This window comes from Heterodontus francisci, chromosome 35 (assembly GCF_036365525.1).
Source record: "Heterodontus francisci isolate sHetFra1 chromosome 35, sHetFra1.hap1, whole genome shotgun sequence".
Classification (NCBI taxonomy): Eukaryota; Metazoa; Chordata; class Chondrichthyes; order Heterodontiformes; family Heterodontidae; genus Heterodontus; species Heterodontus francisci.
Window position 1 is genome coordinate 56,695,437 of NC_090405.1, and position 19,441 is coordinate 56,714,877.

The following is a 19,441-nucleotide window of genomic DNA, read 5'->3' on the forward strand; positions in this document are numbered from 1 at the left end:
TCAGATGCTGCCTGATCTGCTGAGTATTTCCAGCAATTTCTGTTTTTATTTCAGATTTCCAGCATCTGCAGCATATTGCTTTTACTTTTGAAGTTGTTACGACTGACCGCTCAAGACAAAGCCCCCAATCAAAATATATGATTCTGATTGAGATGGGAGAAACGTACTGTTGATTCAGTCCCGCCCCTCCACAGATTGCCTAACATATCATTTTAAACTTTCCAATTTAAAGAAAGCCCCAGCCAAATTGTACCATTTATTCACCCCCAAATGAGGCTAACCAAACCAGGTGTCTTTAGATCAGCAAATTAACTGTTTAATTAGAAAAACTAAATTCTTAAACACTACTAAGATATAAACAACAGTTTAAAATAGAAAAATTAGTGTCCTTGCATATTTACACTCCTGCCGAAGTGAAATCTTCAAATGTGCAACAATCCAAGGTTGCTTGAAGTTCTCACAGCCGTCCGATGGGGGGAAAAAAAGGTTCTTCAACTCTTCCTTTCCAGCAATGAATTTCAGCAATTACAGTTCAGTAGTTAAAGGAATTTGGTTATTTTCTTTTAAGAAATTAATCTGGCTTGACATCAGAATTCTGAGAGTATAATAAATAGGGTTTAAATAAACCAAGAGAGAGAGCTCTCTTTTCCTTCGGTATATGCTCGAGACAGTCTGTGTATCTATTAACTGTGCTAGTTTTTCAGCTAGTTTCAGATGTCAATCGGCAACATTGTATCTTTGTCCTTGTTCTCCAAATGGCTGCATCCTATGGCAGTGAGAATGCATCCTTTAACTCTGCCTCTGGAGCTTGTTGCCTTAAAGCAGTACTGCTCCTTTTCCAGCCTTAAAGGCACACTGCATTCTTCCTGGAAAAAACCCCGCAGGATCATGACAAAGTGTAGTCACTGCTGTAATGTAGGAAACACAACCAACGATCAGATCAAAGCTCTGCAGTCCTTCCACATCCAGTCGTGAATGAAGCAATTAAACAACTGACAGGGGTAGGAGGCTTCACATCCATCCTCACCTATGGGGGAGCCCAGCACATCAGTGCAAAAGACAAGGCTGAAGCATTCGCATCCACCTTCAGCCAGAAGTGTCGAGTGGATGATCCATCTCTGCCTCCTTCTGAGGTCCCCCAGCATCACAGATGCCAGACTTCAGCCAATCCGATTCAATCTATGTGATATCCAGAAACAGCTGAAAGCACTGGATACTGCAAAGGCTATGGGCCGTGACAACATTCCAGCGATAGTACTGAAGACTGGTGCTCTAGAACTAGCTGCGCCCCTAGCCAAGCTGTTCCAGTGCAGCTACAACACTGGCATTTACTTGGCAATGTGGAAAATTGCCCAAGTATATCCCGTGCAAAAAAAGCAGGACAAGTCCAACCCGGCCGATTACAGCCCTATCAGCCTACTCTCAATCATCAGTAAAGTGATGGAAGGTGTCATCAAAAGTGCCATCAAGTGGCACTTGCTTAGCAATAACCTGCTCACTGACGCTCAATTTAGGTTCCGCCAGGGCCACTCGGCTCCTGACCTCATTACAGCCTTGGTCCAAACATGGACAAAAGAGCTGAACTCAAAAGGTGAGGTGACAGTGACTGCCCTTGACATCAAGGCAGCATTTCACCAAGTATGGCATCAAGGAGCCCTAGCAAAACTGGGGTTAATGGGATTCGGGGGAAAAACTGTCTGCTGGTTGGAGTCATACCTAGCACAAAGGAAGATGGTTGTGGTTGTTGGAGGTCAATCATCTGAGCTCTAGGACATCACTGCAGGAGTTCCTCAGGGTAGTGTTCTAGGCCCAACCATCTTCAGCTGCTTCATCAATGACCTTCCCTCCATCTAAGGTCAGAAGTGGGGATGTTTGCTGATGATTGCACAATGTTCAGCACCATTTGCGATTTGTCATAGCCCGTGTCCATATGCAGCAAGACATGGACAATATCCAGGCTTGGGCTGATAAGTGGCAAGTAACATTCGTGCCACACAAGTGCCAGGCAATGACCATCTCAAACAAGAGAGAATCTAATCATCTCCTCTTGACATTCGATGGCATTACCATCACTGAATCCCCCACTATCAACATCCTGGAGGTATCATTGACCAGAAACTGAACTGGACCAGCCACATAAATGCTGTGGCTACAAGAGCAGGTCAGGGGCTGGGAATTATGCGGCGAGTAACTCACCTACTGTCTTCCCCAATGCTTGTCCTCCATCTATAAGGTACAAGTCAGGACTGTGAAGGACGACTCTCTACTTGCCTCTCCAACACTCAAGAAGCTCGACCCCATCCAGGATAAAGCAGCCTGCTTGATTGGCACCCCATCCACCACCTTCAACATTCACTCCCTCCACCACCGACGCACAGTGGCAGCAGTGTGTACCATCTACAAGATGCACTGCAGCAACGCACCAAGGCTCCTTAGACAGCACCTTCCAAACCCACGACCTCTACCAACTAGAAGGACAAGGGCAGCAGATGCATGGGAACATCACCACCTGCAAGTTCCCCTCCAAGCCACACACAATCTTGACTTGGAACTATATCGCCATTCCTTCACTATCGCTGGATCAAAATCCTGGAACTCCACTGTGGGAATACCTACACCTCAAGGACTGCAGCAGTTCAAGAAGGCAGCTCATCACCACCTTCTCAAGGGCAGTTAGGGATGGGCAATAAATGCTGGCCTAGCCACATCCCACGATCAAATATTTTAAAAAAGCAGTTAATAATTTGCACACAGCAAGATCCCACAAATAGCAATGTGATAATGGCCAGGTAATCTGTTTTATTGATGTTGATTGAGGCATAAATATTAGATCCAGGATGCCAGGGAGAGCTCCCTACTCTTCTTCGCCATAGTGCCATGAGATCTTTTATATCTATCTGACAGGGCAAGCATGCCTCAGTTGAATGTCTCATCCGAAAGAAGGCATCTCTGATAGTGCTGCACTCCCGCACTACTGCACTGGAGTGTCAGCTTTGATTTTTTTTGATCAAGTCCTGCAGTGGGACTTGAACCCTCAAACTTCTGACTCAGGTCAGTGCTACCAACTGAGCCGCAGCTGACACTGAGTGTCCTATGTTCTTTATCTCTCTTTTCCCCCGTATCCCTTTTCTTTCCCCACCCTGTCTTCCTGTCTCACTTGACTTGTGCTGATGCTCATAACCGCTCACTCACCACTGCTCCATCAGGCAGGGTCTGTATTATGTCAGGAACCCCTCTCATTTTTCGATCTGTACCCTGTACGTTTTATCCCAATAAATTTTAAGACATCTTTTTAATAATGGGATTAAGATGAAGGACAGAAATAGAGGAAATTGAACGAAAAGAGAAAGTGCTGGAAATACACAGCTGGCCAGGCACTCCTGAAAGAGAGAGGTGGGGTTAGTGTTTGGGGTAAATCGATTGAGTTGCTCCTCAGTTTCAGGGATGTTGGTGGACTGTCTGGTTTCTCCAATGTCTGCATGTTAAAATAAACCCATTTAGAGACTGACAATGAAATCTTTAGAACTGCTTGTCATGAAATGTGTTTGAGAGCGAGGGCCATGAATTATTTATCACAGCTCCCATTTGGACCCAGCTGCAGATATTGCCGACTGCCAGTTGTCGTGGAATTTCTGTTATTTACGGGGAATCGGGGTGAACCATCCAGAATCTCCCTCAATCCAGGAGGAATATTCCCTTCAGGACGTTAATTTCTCTGACACCATCCCCAGAGTCCCAGCCATACGGGAAGAGATAGAGGTGAAGGATTTTTTTTTGTATAAAATATTGTTTGTGTGTGTCTGAGTTAATGAGGCTGATGGATCTGGCAGTTGGCAGGTATTATGCTTCAATTGTCCTTCCACACTGAACGGCACTGGTCCCAGTCACAGGAGAATAGTCAGGGACTCTCTCGGTCCACAATTAGGCTGCAGTTGAGAGCTCCGTACATTCATTGTCCAAACAGTTTCAGAGATTAGACAGGCTGAAAATGGAGGCACTGTGAGACTCGGTGAGGAGCTTCAGTACAAGCCTTGGCTCTGGACTATACAATAGACAGATCAATGCCACGTTTCTGTTTCCATAGTGACCAGCTGGGTTGTATAGTCATTATTCAGGCACTGAGGGTTGTACAGAACGTTCACCCTTAGCCCTCTTCAGAGAACAGTGTCGCATTGAGTGTCTCCCTTCTCCGATTCTTACATAAAATCCAGGCCAACACTCCAGTGCAGTGCCAAGAGAGCGGTACACAGTTGCAGGGTCAGTACTGAGGGACTGCTGCACTGTTGGAGGGCCAGTACCAAAGGAACGCTGCACTGTCGGAGAGACAGTATCGAGGGAGTGCCGCACTGTCGGAGGGTCAGTACTGAGGGAGCGCCGCACTGTCGGAGGGTCAGTACTGAGGGAGTGCTGCACTGTCGGAGGGTCAGTACTGAGGGAGTGCCATACTGTCGGAGGGTTAGTACTGAGGGAGCGCCGCACCGTCGGAAGGTCAGTACTGAGAGAGCGCCGCACTGTCGGAGGGTTAGTACTGAGGGAGCGCCACACTGTCGGAGGGTTAGTACTGAGGGAGCGCCGTACTGTCGGAGGGTCAGTACTGAGGGAGTGCCGCACTGTCGGAGGGTCAGTACTGAGGGAGCGCCGCACTGTCGGAGGGTCAGTACTGAGGGAGCGCCGCACTGTCGGAGGGTCAGTACTGAGGGAGCGCCGCACTGTCGGAGGGTCAGTACTGAGGGAGCACCGCACTGTCGGAGGGTCAGTACTGAGGGAGCGCCGCACTGTCGGAGGGTCAGTACTGAGGGAGCGCCGCACTGTCGGAGGGTCAGTACTGAGGGAGCGCCGCACTGTCGGAGGGTCAGTACTGAGGGAGCGCCGCACTGTCGGAGGGTCAGTACTGAGGGAGCGCCGCACTGTCGGAGGGTCAGTATTGAGGGAGCGCCGCACTGTCCAAGAGTCAGTACTGAGGGAGCGCCACACTGAGGGTCGGTACTGAGGGAGCGCCGCACTGTCGGAGGGTCAATACTGAGAGCGCGCTGCACTGTCGGAGGTCAGTACTGAGGGCGCGCCGCACTGTCAGTGGGGCAATACATAGGGAGCGCCGCACTGTCGGAGGGTCAGTCTTTCAGGTGAGGTGTTAACCTAAAACCCTGTCTGCTCCTCATGTGGTGTAAAAGATCACATGGCGCTATTTCAAAGAAGAGCAGGGGAGTTCTCGCCTGTGTCCTTGGTACAATAATTATTCCTCAAACAACTTCACTAAAGTTCACCAGGGGCAAATCTGAACGGAATCCATGGGCAGAACTGAAAATCGCACTCAGGCCATGATTTGTGTCCAGTTTCAGTTGGCTTTGAAAAATTAGGATTTATTTCCATTGAATTCAGATTCATTGACAATGTTTTCAGGAGAAATATTCCTTTGTGTGGATTTTGGTATTCTGGGGTGCAGCAGTAATGGCAGTGCTTTAATAAGTCTGAGCTGCTCTGAGAAGAAATCACTCAGCTCTCCACCTCCTGACTATGCATTGACCTTCCGCTGGGGTCTAGGATAAGGAGAAGATGCCTGTGGGACCCGTACCCCAGTGAGAGTCAGTGTGTGTGTGGAACCCATTACCCCAGTGAGAGTCAGTGTGTGTGTGGAACCCATTACCCCAGTGAGAGTCAGTGTGTGTGTGGAACCCATTACCCCTGTGAGAGTCAGTGTGTGTGTGGAACCCATTACCCCTGTGAGAGTCAGTATGTGTGTGGAACCCATTACCCCAGTGAGAGTCAGTGTGTGTGTGGAACCCATTACCCCTGTGAGAGTCAGTGTGTGTGTGGAACCCATTACCCCAGTGAGAGTCAGTGTGTGTGTGGAACCCATTACCCCTGTGAGAGTCAGTGTGTGTGTGGGACCCATTACCCCAGTGAGAGTCAGTGTGTGTGGAACCCGTACCCCAGTGAGAGTCAGTGTGTGTGGAACCCATTACCCCAGTGAGAGTCAGTGTGTGTGTGGAACCCGTACCCCAGTGAGAGTCAGTGTGTGTGGAACCCATTACCCCAGTGAGAGTCAGTGTGTGTGTGGAGCCCATTACCCCAGTGAGCGTCAGTGTGTGTGGAACCCGTACCCCAGTGAGAGTCAGTGTGTGTGTGGGACCCGTGCTCCAGTGAGAGTCCGTGTGTGTGTGGAACCCATACCCCAGTGAGTGTCAGTGTGTGTGGAACCCGTACCCCAGTGAGTGTCAGTGTGTGTGTGGGACCCGTGCTGCAGTGAGAGTCAGTGTGTGTGTGGAACCCGTGCTCCAGTGAGAGTCCGTGTGTGTGTGGAACCCATACCCCAGTGAGTGTCAGTGTGTGTGGAACCCATACCCCAGTGAGTGTCAGTGTGTGTGTGGGACCCGTGCTCCAGTGAGAGTCAGTGTGTGCGGAACCCGTACCCCAGTGAGAGTCTGTGTGTGTTGGACCCGTACCCAAGGGAGAGTCAGTGTTGGATGCAGATAAAGGAAAACAAAAATAGTTAATGCGATAGAGGTGTTTGGCTGGTTGCTGGGGAGAAGGATTGGGCAGCCACCCTGCAATTGAGCACTGGAGGCCCCGATAGTGAGCATTACTATCTCTATAAAGGGCTCAAAATGGCCTGCATTATGAAGGGTTTGCTGGTGTTTCTCCCCCAGGTTGATCCCTATTTACTGCACATTTAATACATTAAAGGTGTTATAGGTTTTTTTTATTGTTACACACTGATGCCCTTCTTTTTGCAGCAGGTTAACTCTCTGCGCCAGGACTGGAATGTGACTGTAATGCGATTTTAACCGGCTGGCGCTGCTGATGATGGCGAGCAGCTCGGTAGAGCCCAGGATGGCTCCTTGCTCCACTCCCCCTCACTGCCACGTGGAACCAAAACATCAGACCTCTGAAGATTGGCAGGAGGATGGCAAGGAACCCTGTCCTGTCGCCGTGGATACTGATATCCGTGACAACCCGGGGGATGGTGACTCAAGCTCTGACTATGTGAACAATACCTCTGAGGAAGAGGAAGACTATGATGAAGGCCTGCCTGAGGAGGAGGAAGGTGTGACCTATTATATCAGATACTGTCCTGAGGAAGACAGTTACTTGGAAGACATAGGGTGCACTGGAGGGGGCTACGGGACTCAGGCTTTCTCTGCAGCAGGGGCTGATGACTGTCAGGAAGCTGTGGAAGAGGCCTGGACAGAATCTAATGGTCTCTGCCAAGCTATGACTGAAGAGTCTGAAGATCATGGTTGTGACAGAGGGCCTGATGGTGGCCTTGAGGAATTGGACTGTACTGCAGCCCAGGCAGAAATGAGCAGTGAAGGAATCGGCAGCAGTGAAGGAACCCCTCAGGATTATTCTCCCTCTGAGTGCATCACCCAGTCCCCTCAGACATCACGGCACCACTGCAGCAAATTGGAAACGGAAGCAGAGGATGCAGAGGAGGATATCGATCAGATTGTAGCTGAAATCAAAATGAGTATGAGTATGAGCAGCTTGAACACTGTTGGAGAGCAGAGTCTGGAGGAGACTGTGAAGGGGAAGTTGGACAGAAACCTGGACAGCTGTCACGGGAGAGGGGAAGGACGGTCCAGATTGTGCCAGGCAGCGCCCAATGATGGGAAAAGTGGAGAGGCTTCTTTCAGTGAAAAGCCTGGACTGAGGGTCCCTGATGAACGCAAGCAATGGAACTCTGGGCAGGTACGCATCGCCACACTCAACACTTTCTCACAAGCAAAGATAATTTCTTTTCTTCCTTGTTCTATCCCTTCCTCTCTTGGAGGTGCTAGCTCATTCTGGAATTCTACAGGAGCTCCCCTTTACCCTTTTCCCTCCAATACCTTTCTCAAGTAGCCATTTGTTCATTATGAACCCAGTGTGAGTGAGTGTTGGCAGACTATTCGACTGTAGAGGGCAGGATCCTACGCTTCACTCCACATCCACACACGTTGCAGGGAGCACTGGATAGGGATCAGGTGTGGGAACCCTGGATGATGAGTTTCTCAGACTGTGTTAACTCTGCAGAAACGAGGGATGGAGAGGTAGTTACGCTGTAGTTGTCTTGTGCTGTGGGGCTCAGAGGACAGGACCGTGCACTGTTACACTGGAAGTTGTTAACCAAGGAGAGAAACCAAACTGCACGGGGTCCCTAAGAGTTTCCGTGATGATGCAATTCGACTTGATGTATTTAAACGAGTGGATGAGCTTTCTCACGTCTCTTTACAATTATTTATGGCAGATATAAAATCATTTGATTTAATTCTCTTAAAATATTAAGTTGGAGGTTGTACACTTCGGAGAATATGAACAGTCCAGCAAGTCGGTGGTATTAGTTATTTGAAATAAGAACAGATATTTAACACCTCAGTAACATTTATAATTCTGGAACATAATTTAATATTTTAAACATTCGTCTGTACACTGTAACATTCAGAGGGGCAGCAAATGCTACTGGGTTGCCCCTTAATCGCAGATATTTAAAGGGAGATAACTTGACACTCCCTCCGTCCCTCTGTCTTGCCTCGTTGTCCAGTTGAATGTGTTGAAATTCTTGGTCAATTGCTGCCATTTCACTCACCGTCCTCTCCTGTAACATCGACAGTGGGCAGTGTTCCCCACATTTCACTGTTCCCATTCATGTCAAATGGCTGCTCCCAGGGTGTCTCTAACCAGCTGTTGGTGAAGATTGAATGTGATAGTTCAGTACAATTCACTTTCTAAAATGGAATGTGGAAATCTGTCCCTTGTGGTCTCAGCGCTGCTCTCTCTCTGTTAATCATCACCCCTTCCCTCCACTTCAACAGTTATGGCTTAATACTGAGAGGCAATGCTCAGCTCTGATCCAAATCAGCTGATTTTAGCACAAGACTGTTTGAAACAATAACAATGAGCCAGGGAACCACAGAATGGCTGATTCAGTAGGGGCACTCTTCTCATGTTAGCAATGGAGCAGAATAGATGGGACAGTGTAGAGGGAGCTTTGCTGTAAATGTCTAGATAAATAGATGGGACAGGTGTAGAGGGAGCTTTACTGTAAATGTCTAGATAAATAGATGGGACAGTGTAGAGGGAGCTTTACTGTAAATGTCTAGATAAATAGATGGGACAGTGTAGAGGGAGCTTTACTGTAAATGTCTAGATAAATAGATGGGACAGTGTAGAGGGAGCTTTACTGTAAATGTCTAGATAAATAGATGGGGCAGTGTAGAGGGAGCTTTACTGTAAATGTCTAGATAAATAGATGACAGGTGGATGGATGATCAGATAGAGAGATAGAAAGAGAGACTAATGACTGGATAAAAAGACTGACGAATGTAAGGTGACAGATAGAGATCGATAGATATATGGACATACAGTTAGACTGATAGATGGATGATGGGTCAGATAGAGAGGAGGAGAGATAAATGTATGGAAGAACAAGTGGTAAAGAGTTGTTTCTTTGTCTGTTGACAGGTAACTCCCAACATAGAACAGCCCTGGAAACAGCAGCGCTCAGACCTCAATGGCCCAGTCAACAATAACTATGTTTCTGAGGTGAGTTCAGCTACTTTTCTGTGATCTTTATCCTTTAATGCAATGTTCGTGGCTCTGGGAAAATGCACCATCCAGTATTGTACTGAGCTGGGAGCTGGGAAGATCCCAGTTTGAGGTCTGCAGGCTATGCGGAATCAGCTGTAATCTGTTGGCAGAAAGGTGGCGTTGGGGATGCCACATTTGGTTTCAGCACGCAAGGTCAGGCAGGCAAAAATCAGCCAGCACTCATGTTCCTGATCACTATCCAGTAACTCCTAATGGAATTGGCATGGACGTCAGGCATGGCTGAAATGCTTCCATGGTCTTGAATGTTGTGCTGATACTCACCATCTTCATTCACACATGAAGGATGGCACTTTGGATGAGGCAGCCTTGGGCATCCTGTGCCCATACCCCAGTGAGGGTCACTGCATGTATCTGTCAGCCGTCCATCTATCTGACCAGCTGTCTGATTGACCATCTATCTGTTTGTTGATCCATCTAACTGACTGGATGGTGAGTTGGCTGGAGCCAGTCTCTCAGTCATCTCGTCATGGGGAGTGAATTCAAAGTCAAACTGTGCTGGGAATGTCCACTAAGAGCTTGTTGTCCACGAGATGCCGTAGGTTGCTGTTTAGTTAGTGCGGCGCTGTGCAGGAGGACAGCTGCTAACATCTGATTTCTCTTCCAGCAAACAAAGAAACCGTCAGCCTTTCCCAACTTTGTAGATGGTGAGTGCTTTGTGAATATTGCCAGATGCAAATGATTAGTCAAACGGGGGGGGGGGGGGGGAGGGGGCAGCAGGTTGGAGCAGAAATCCTCATTGGAAAGGGTCAGTCAAAGCAGGAAAAATGGCTTAGTAAAAGTTTCTCAATGTCAATAATATACAATAGAACATCAGCAACTGGTCTCCATAGCTAAATGTTTTGCGGCTGGTGTGGGATGAGATATTCCTAAGTTTTGCTAATGTTATCCCAACCCACTGCCTGGTGTATCTCCCAGGATCACATCCTCTGAGTCTTGGCCTGAGCTGCATATGAGTAAAGTGAGAGATGTACTAGGATATAATAAATATCAATAAAACATTGATATACTAGAGAGCAGGGCTCATGCTGACCAGCTCCAGCACCAAGAGCACAGAGATCTGACTCAGGCCAGTGATTGATGCACCACTTAGCCCTGTTTATTCTGCTAACTGTGTTTAATATTTTCGCTTGACATTATAGCTACCTGTGATAGAAGTGCTCGCTGCCCTGGACCCTAGTAATAGGATTCGGGGTGTTTCTTGGGCTTTGATTCCGTGCTGTTTCTGGTTAAGTTCCAGGTCCCTGCGAGCCTGAGGATCTGATCGACGGGATCATTTTTGCAGCCAATTACCTGGGCTCCACACAACTGTTATCTGAGCGGAACCCCTCTAAAAACATCCGCATGATGCAGGCCCAGGAGGCTGTGGGTCGCATCAAGGTACTTTGTTTAACTTGACTTATTTCAGTTTCACCTCATGTATCTGCAGTTCAAACTCTGCCATTCTGCTGATGTAGTTATGGTCTGTGTGAATATTAGTTTAGAAACACAATGATGCATTTTTAAAACAGCAAAGGACTGCACATAAGCACTTTGTCCATCGCTAATATTCACGCAGCCTCATTGAGAGAGGGAAACCAAGAAATTATAGACCAGTTAGCCTAACACCTGTTGGCAAATTACTAGATTCTATAGTTAGGGATAGACTGGCTGAACACCTTGAAAATTTTCAGCTGATGAGAGAGAGAGAGAGAGAGAGAGCCAGCATGGATTTGTCAAGGGTAGGTCATGCCTGACCAACCTGATTGAATTTTTTGAAGAGGTGACTGAAGTAATGAATAGGGGAATGTCTATGAATGTTATTTATATGGACTTCTAGAAGGCAATTGATAAAATCCTTCATAAGGGACTTTTAGCTAAATTTAAAGTTCATGGAATTGAAGGCAAATTATTGATCTGGTTAGGAAATTGGCTGAGTGGCAGGAGAAAGCTTAGGGATAATGGGCAGATACTCTAATTGACAGAATGTGACTAGTGATGTCCTGCAAGGATCTGTGTAGGGGCCCCAACTAGTGAGTATATTTATTATTGAATTAGATGGAATAGAAAGCCACATATCCAGATTTGTTGATGTCACAAAGGTAGGCAGTATTGAAAGCAGTGTAGATGGAAGCATAAAATTGCAAAGAGATGTTGATAGATTAAGTGAATGAATGGAAAAAACTGAATTTCAGTGTAGGCAAGTGTGAGGTCATCCACTTGAACCTATAAAGATAGAACAGGCCACTTTCTAAATGATGAACAGCTAGAAACAGTGGAGGTCCAAAGAGACTTGGGCGTTCAGCTACCTAGATCATTAACATATCGTAAACAGGTACAGTAAATGATCAAAAAGTCTATTGGAATGCTGATCTTTGTATCTCGAGGACGAGAATACAAGGGGGTAGAAGTCATGCTTCAGCTATTCAAAGCCCTGGTTAGACCACACCTGGGATTACTGTGAGCAGTTCTGGGTGCCAGGCCTTAGGAAGGAGATAAAAGTAAAAAATTCTGGAAATACTCAGCCCGTCTGGCAGCATCTGTGGAGAGAGAAGCAAAGTTAACATTTCAATTCAGTAACCTTTCATCAGAACTGGTAAAGGTTAGAAATGTAACAGGTTTTAAGCAAATAAAGCATGGGTGGGGCAAAAGATAACAAAAGGGAAGGTGTTGATAGGACATGGTCACAGAGAATAACTGACCAGAAGGTCATGGAACTAAGGCAAAGGGTGTGTTAATGGAGATATTGGCCTTGGAGGGAGTGCAGTGTAGATTTACCAGAATGATACCTGGACTCCAAGGGGTTACATTACAAGGAGAGATTACACAATCTAGGGTGTATTTCTGGATTTTAGAAGGTTAAGGGGTGATTTAATCTAAGTTTTCAAGCTATTAAGAGGAACAGATAGGTAGATGGAGAGAAACCATTTCCGCTGGTTGTGGAGGTTAGGACTAGGGGGGCAGAGTCTAAAAATTAGAGCCAGACCTTTCAGGAGTAAAATTAGGAAACACTTCTACACACAAAGGGTGGTAGAAGTTTGGAACTCTAATTTTCTGGAAATGACAATTAATGCTGATCAATTGTTAATTTTATTTCTGAGATTGATAGAATTTTGTTAACCAAATATATTAAGGAATTGGGGTAAAGGCCACAGAGCAGCCACGATCTCTTGACATTCCCTCCTACTCCCACAATAGGGCACAGGAACTGGGTACATGGCATGTGTCAGTATCTGTTATGCCATCTCTGTGTCTAACTTTGTTTTTTTAAATATTTTATTGCCACTCAGAGGGTTCAGAAAACATCAAAGACCAAGAAGAAAGGGGTAAGTAGCCAGCCTGCAGGAGCCTGTCCATCTAAATAGTAATCCTGTGTCAAGCACTGATTATTTGATCTACATTTATTGCTTTAATGGGACTCGGAAGCAGCACAGTTTCATTGTCTGTTACATTATACATTTACATCAATGGACGTAAACTCAGCAGAGATGTATAATGGGCGACTGACTCACTAACGGCCAGAGTCAACTACTTTCTTTCAGGGTTCGGATGGAGATTCTCAGCCAATGACAGAAGTCGATCTCTTCATCTCCACACAGAGGATTAAAGTTCTAAATGCGGACTCGCAGGTAATAGTATATGAGAGAGACTCAGTACCCCTCCTCAGTAACAGAGAGTGGGAGAGGGTGTGGGGAAAGGAGGAAGAGGAGGATGGGTTGGCAGGTGGGCGGGATGGGTTGGCAGGTGGGTGGGCTGACTGTGGAAGACTGCAGGTTTGGAGCAGTCGGGGCTCCTTGCAGCTGATTCCAGTTTTCAGATTAAAATGAGCGAGCAGTGAGATGTTTCGGCCCCGTTGTTGCATTTATTGTAAAATTGTTGTTCTGACTGACTGTATGAAGCCCCTCACCTCCGAGGTGTTAGTGTCTAATATGTTCCATTAATGAAGATTAAATACCTGGTAGTTGAAGGTCATAGGGTGAACAGGAGCTGGGTGTTGATTAGTTCATTGTATCCAGTTATATATATAAAGAAGAGCACATGCATTCAAATGTTCCGCAAAATTTGAACTAATTGTATCCCCTCTAAAGCCAGGGGATGATCCCACATTACCAAAGATATTTTTGGAATCCTGCCATAAACTAATTGATAGGGGCTGTAGCCCTCAGCCGTTTGAAGAGTGTTTTTCACATGTACTGCCCACGCCAGAGCAGTCATCAATTTACAAGCTAAAATTTTTCAGAGCATTTTGTCAGTCACGACGTGATTTCTCTCACAAATCCCATTACTAAAAGGACTTTCTGCTGCCGTGTGCATTGCTGCAATATTCATATTTTCACACATACTCCTGAACTCATCATTGGCAAATTCTCCTCCATTGTCAGTTAGAAACCTAGCCGGTGCTCCCAGTCCCGTTCCTATCCATCTTTCCATTATCTTGTCCACTATTACTTTTTGCTCTTTACTATAAATTACCGTTGACAGACTGAATCTAGTCAATATGTCTATAAAGTGTAGAACAAAAATGTTTTTGTCTTTATCCCAAACCTTCAAGTCCATTGCTACGGTTTCATTAAAGTCCCATGTTAATGGGAGACTCCCTATGGGTCAGGATGGTGTCCTCCTGTATTTTTTACAGGTATTACATTTTTCACCTATATCCTCGAAAAGTTCAGTGTAGTCATCATCTATTTCCCCAGTATCTATTACCCCTGTTGTTGTAGTTTTGTTAGGAGTGCAGAAGTAATCTCTGCGGCAAGCCATAAATATTCTCCAGTCTCGGTGTCATCTTCACAAGCAGGCTTGGATGTTTCTCTAACAGAAGGAGCCACCACCACATACTCAACAGGCTGTAAGGGCGAGTCATAGAATCATACAGCACAGAAACAGGCCCTTCGGCCCATCGTGTTTGTGCCGGCCATCAAGCACCTACCTATTCTAATCCCATTTTCCAGCACTTGGTCCGTAGCCTTGTATGCTATGGCATTTCAAATACTTCTTAAATGTTGTGATGGTTCCTGCCTCTCCCATCTCTTCAGGCAGTGCGTTCCAGATTCCAACCACCGTCTGAGATAAAATGTTTTTCGTCAAATCCCCTCTAAATCTCCTGCCCCTTACCTTAAATCCTGGTTATTGACCCCTCCGCTAAGAGAAAAAGTTTCTTCCTATCAATGCCCCTCATAATTTTGTATACCTTAATTATGTCCCCCCTCAGCCTTCTCTGCTCGAAGGAAAACAACCCTGGCCTTTTCAGTCTCTCTTCATAGCTGAAATGCTTCAGCCCAGGCAACATCCTGGTGAATCTCCTCTGCACCCTCTCCAGTGCAATCACATCCTTCCTATAGTGTGGTGACCAGAACTGTACAAAGTGCACCAGCTGTAGCCTAACTAGCATTTTATACAGCTCCATCATAACCTCCCTGCAGTTATATTCTGTGCCTCGGCTAATTAGAATTAGAACATTACAGCGCAGGACAGGCCCTTCGGCCCTCGATGTTGCGCCGTCCTGTGAAACCATCTGACCTACACTATTCCATTTTCATCCATATGTCTATCCAATGACCACTTAAATGCCCTTAAAGTTGGCGAGTCTACTACTGTTGCAGGCAGGGAGTTCCACGCCCCTACTACTCTCTGAGTAAAGAAACTACCTCTGACATCTGTCCTATATCTATACCCCTCAACTTAAAGCTATGTCCCCTCGTGTTTGCCATCACCATCCGAGGAAAAAGACTCTCACTATCCACCCTATCCAACCCTCTGATTATCTTATATGTCTCTATTAAGTCACCTCTCCTCCTCCTTCTCTCCAACGAAAACAACCTCAAGTCCCTCAGCCTTTCCTCTTAAGACCTTCCCTCCATACCAGGCAACATCCTAGTAAATCTCTTCTGCACCCTTTCCATAGCTTCCACATCCTTCCTATAATGCGGTGACCAGAACTGCACGCAATACTCCAGGTGCGGTCTCACCAGAGTTTTGTACAGCTGCAGCATGACCTCGTGGCTCCGAAACTCGATCCCCCTACTAATAAAAGCTAACACACCATATGCCTTCTTAACAGCCCTATTAACCTGGGTAGCAACCTTCAGGGATTTATGCACCTGGACACCAAGATCTCTCTGTTCATCTGCACTACCAAGAATCTTCCCATTAGCCCAGTACTCTGCATTCCTGTTACTCCTTCCAAAGTGAATCACCTCACACTTTTCTGCGTTAAACTCCATTTGCCATCTCTCAGCCCAGCTCTGCAGCCTATCTATGTCCCTCTGTACCCTACAACATCCTTCGGCACTATCCACAACTCCACCGACCTTAGTGTCATCCGCAAATTTACTAACCCACCCTTCTACACCCTCTTCCAGGTCATTTATAAAAATGACAAACAGCAGTGGCCCCAAAACAGATCCTTGCGGTACACCACTCGTAACTAAACTCCAGGATGAACATTTGCCATCAACCACCACCCTCTGTCTTCTTTCAGCTAGCCAATTTCTGATCCAAAGCTCTAAATCACCTTCAACCCCATACTTCCGTATTTTCTGCAATAGCCTACCATGGGGAACCTTATCAAACACCTTACTGAAATCCATATACACCACATCCACTGCTTTACCCTCATCCACCTGTTTGGTCACCTTCTCGAAAAACTCAATAAGGTTTGTGAGGTACGACCTACCCGTCACAAAACCGTGCTGACTATCGCTAATGAACTTATTCTTTTCAAGATGATTATAAATCCTGTCTCTTATAACCTTTTCCAACATTTTACCCACAACCGAAGTAAGGCTCACAGGTCTATAATTACCAGGGCTGTCTCTACTCCCCTTCTTGAACAAGGGGACAACATTTGCTATCCTCCAGTCTTCCGGCACTATTCCTGTCGACAATGACGACATAAAGATCAAGGACAAAGGCTCTGCAATCTCCTCCCTAGCTTCCCAGAGAATCCTAGGATAAATCCCATCTGGCCCAGGGGACTTATCTATTTTCACACTTTCCAAAATTGATAACACCTCCTCCTTGTGAACCTCAATCCCATCTAGCCTAGTAGCCTGAATCTCAGTATTCTCCTCGACAACATTTTCTTTCTCTACTGTAAATACTGACGCAAAATATTCATTTAACACTTCCCCACCTCCTCTGATTCCACACACAACTTCCCACTACTATCCTTGATTGGCCCTAATCTAACTCTAGTCATTCTTTTATTCCTGATATACCTATAGAAAGCCTTAGGGTTTTCCCTGATCCTATCCGCCAATTACTTCTCGTGTCCTCTCCTTGCTCTTCTTAGCTCTCCCTTTAGATCCTTCCTGGCTAGCTTGTAACTCTCAAGCGCCCTAACTGAGCCTTCCCGTCTCATCCTAACATAAGCCTCCTTCTTCCTCTTGACAAGCGCTTCAACTTCTTTAGTAAACCACGGCTCCCTCGCTCGACAACTTCCTCCCTGCCTCACAGGTACATACTTATCAAGGACACGCAGTAGCTGCTCCTTGAATAAGCTCAACATTTCGATTGTTCCCATCCCCTGCAGTTTCCTTCCCCATCCTACGCATCCTAAATCTTGCCTAATCGCATCATAATTTCCTTTCCCCCAGCTATAATTTTTGCCCTGCGGTATATACCTGTCCCTGCCCATCGCTAAGGTAAACCTAACCGAATTGTGGTCACTATCACCAAAGTGCTCACCTACATCTAAATCTAACACCTGGCCGGGTTCATTACCCAGTACCAAATCCAATGTGGCATCGCCCCTGGTTGGCCTGTCTACATACTGTGTCAGAAAACCCTCCTGCACACACTGGACAAAAACTGACCCATCTAAAGTACTCGAACTATAGTATTTCCAGTCGATATTTGGAAAGTTAAAGTCCCCCATAACAACTACCCTGTTACTCTCACCCCTGTCGAGAATCATCTTCGCTATCCTTTCCTCCACATCTCTGGAACTATTCGGAGGTCTATAAAAGACTCCCAACAGGGTGACCTCACCTCTCCTGTTTCTAACCTCGGCCCATACTACCTCAGTAGACGAGTCCTCAAATGTCCTTTCTGTCGCTGTAATACTCTCCTTGATTAACAATGCCACACCCCCCCCTCTTTTACCATCCTCCCTGTTCTTACTGAAACATCTAAATCCCGGAACCTGCAACATCCATTCCTGCCCCTGCTCTACCCATGTCTCCGAAATGGCCACTACATCGAGATCCCAGGTACCAACCCATGCTCACCCACCTTATTCCGGATGCTCCTGGCGTTGAAGTAGACACACTTTAAACCAGGTTCTTGCTTGCCAGTGCCCTCTTGCGTCCTTGTAACCTTATCCCTGACCTTACTACTCTCAACATCCTGTACACTGGCACTACAATTTAGGTTCCCATTCCCCTGCTGAATTAGTTTAAACCCCCCCGAAGAGCACTAGCAAATCTCCCCCCCAGGATATTGGTACCCCTCTGGTTCAGGTGAAGACCATCCTGTTTGTAGAGGTCCCACCTACCCCAGAAAGAGCCCCAATTATCCAGGAAACCATAACCCTCCCTCCTGCACCATCCTTGCAGCCACGTGTTCAACTCCTCTCTCTCCCTATTCCTCGCTTCGCTATCACGTGGCACGGGCAATAACCCAGAGATAACAACTCTGTTTGTTCTCGCTCTAAGCTTCCACCCTAGCTCCCTGAATTTCTGCCTTAAATCCCCATCTCTCTTCCTACCTATGTCGTTGGTGCCTATGTGGACCACGACTTGGGGCTGCTCCCCCTCCCCATTAAGGATCCCAAAAACACGATCTGCTTCTCTTTCCACAGATGCTGCCAGACCTGCTGAGTGGTTCAAGCATTTCTTGTTTTTATTTCAGATTTCAGTATGCCTTCCTAACCACCTTATCTACCTGTGCTGCTGCCTTCAGTGATCTATGGACAAGTACACCAAGGTCCCTGTGACCTTCAGTACTTCCTACGGTCCTACCATCCATTGTATATTCCCTTGCCTTTTTTTTTTAGAGATACAGCACTGAAACAGGCCCTTCGGCCCACCGAGTCTGTGCCGAACATCAACCACCCATTTATACTAATCCTACACTAATCCCATATTCCTACCAAACATCCCCACCTGTCCCTATATTTCCCTACCTATACTAGGGGCAATTTACAATGGCCAATTTACCTATCAACCTGCAAGTCTTTGGCTGTGGGAGGAAACCGGAGCACCCGGAGAAAACCCACGCAGACACAGGGAGAACTTGCAAACTCCACACAGGCAGTACCCGGAATCGAACCCGGGTCCCTGGAGCTGTGAGGCTGCGGTGCTAACCACTGCGCCACTGTGCCACCCTCGCCACTGTGCCACCCTTGTTAGTCCTCCCAAAATGCATCACCTCACACTTCTCAGGATTAAATTCCATTTGCCATTGCTCCGCCCATCTATATCGTCCTGTAATCTAAGGCTTTCCTCCTCACTATTTACGGCACCACCAATTTTTGTGTCATCTGCGAACTTACTGATCATACCTCCTATATTCACGTCTAAATCATTCATGTACACTACAAACAGCAAGGGTCCCAGCACCAATCCCTGCAGTACACCACTGGTCACAGGCCTCCATTCGCAAAAACAATCCTTGACCATCACCCTCTGCCTCCTGCCACTAAGCCAATTTTGGATCCAATTTGCCAAACTGCCCTGGATCCCATGGGCTCTTACCTTCTTAACCAATCTCCCATGTGGGACCTTATCAAAAGTCTTACTGAAGTCCATGTAGACGACATCAACTGCTTTACCCTCATCTACACATCTAATCACCTCCTTGAAAAATTCAATCAAGTTATTTAGACACGATCTTCCCCTGACAAAGCTGACTATCCCTGATTAATCCCTGTCTC

The 19,441-nt window shown here is 46.6% G+C and overlaps 1 protein-coding gene across 8 annotated transcripts in view; it reads left to right on the forward strand.

The window, feature by feature from the left end:
* apba2b (amyloid beta (A4) precursor protein-binding, family A, member 2b) overlaps positions 1 to 19,441 on the forward strand; it is a 106,735-nt gene that overhangs the window by 45,699 nt on the left and 41,595 nt on the right. For 2 of the 8 annotated variants that reach the window (XM_068015664.1, XM_068015665.1), the window contains exons 2-7: positions 6,735 to 7,689; positions 9,442 to 9,522; positions 10,193 to 10,232; positions 10,820 to 10,965; positions 12,855 to 12,890; positions 13,107 to 13,193. In XM_068015664.1, the coding sequence (XP_067871765.1) occupies positions 6,802 to 7,689; positions 9,442 to 9,522; positions 10,193 to 10,232; positions 10,820 to 10,965; positions 12,855 to 12,890; positions 13,107 to 13,193 (1,278 nt within the window). In that variant the 5' untranslated portion in view covers positions 6,735 to 6,801. Of the gene's footprint in view, positions 1 to 3,595; positions 3,760 to 6,734; positions 7,690 to 9,441; positions 9,523 to 10,192; positions 10,233 to 10,819; positions 10,966 to 12,854; positions 12,891 to 13,106; positions 13,194 to 19,441 lie in introns of all 8 variants that reach the window. The other 6 variants (XM_068015666.1, XM_068015669.1, XM_068015667.1 and 3 more) reach the window with 5 other exon arrangements.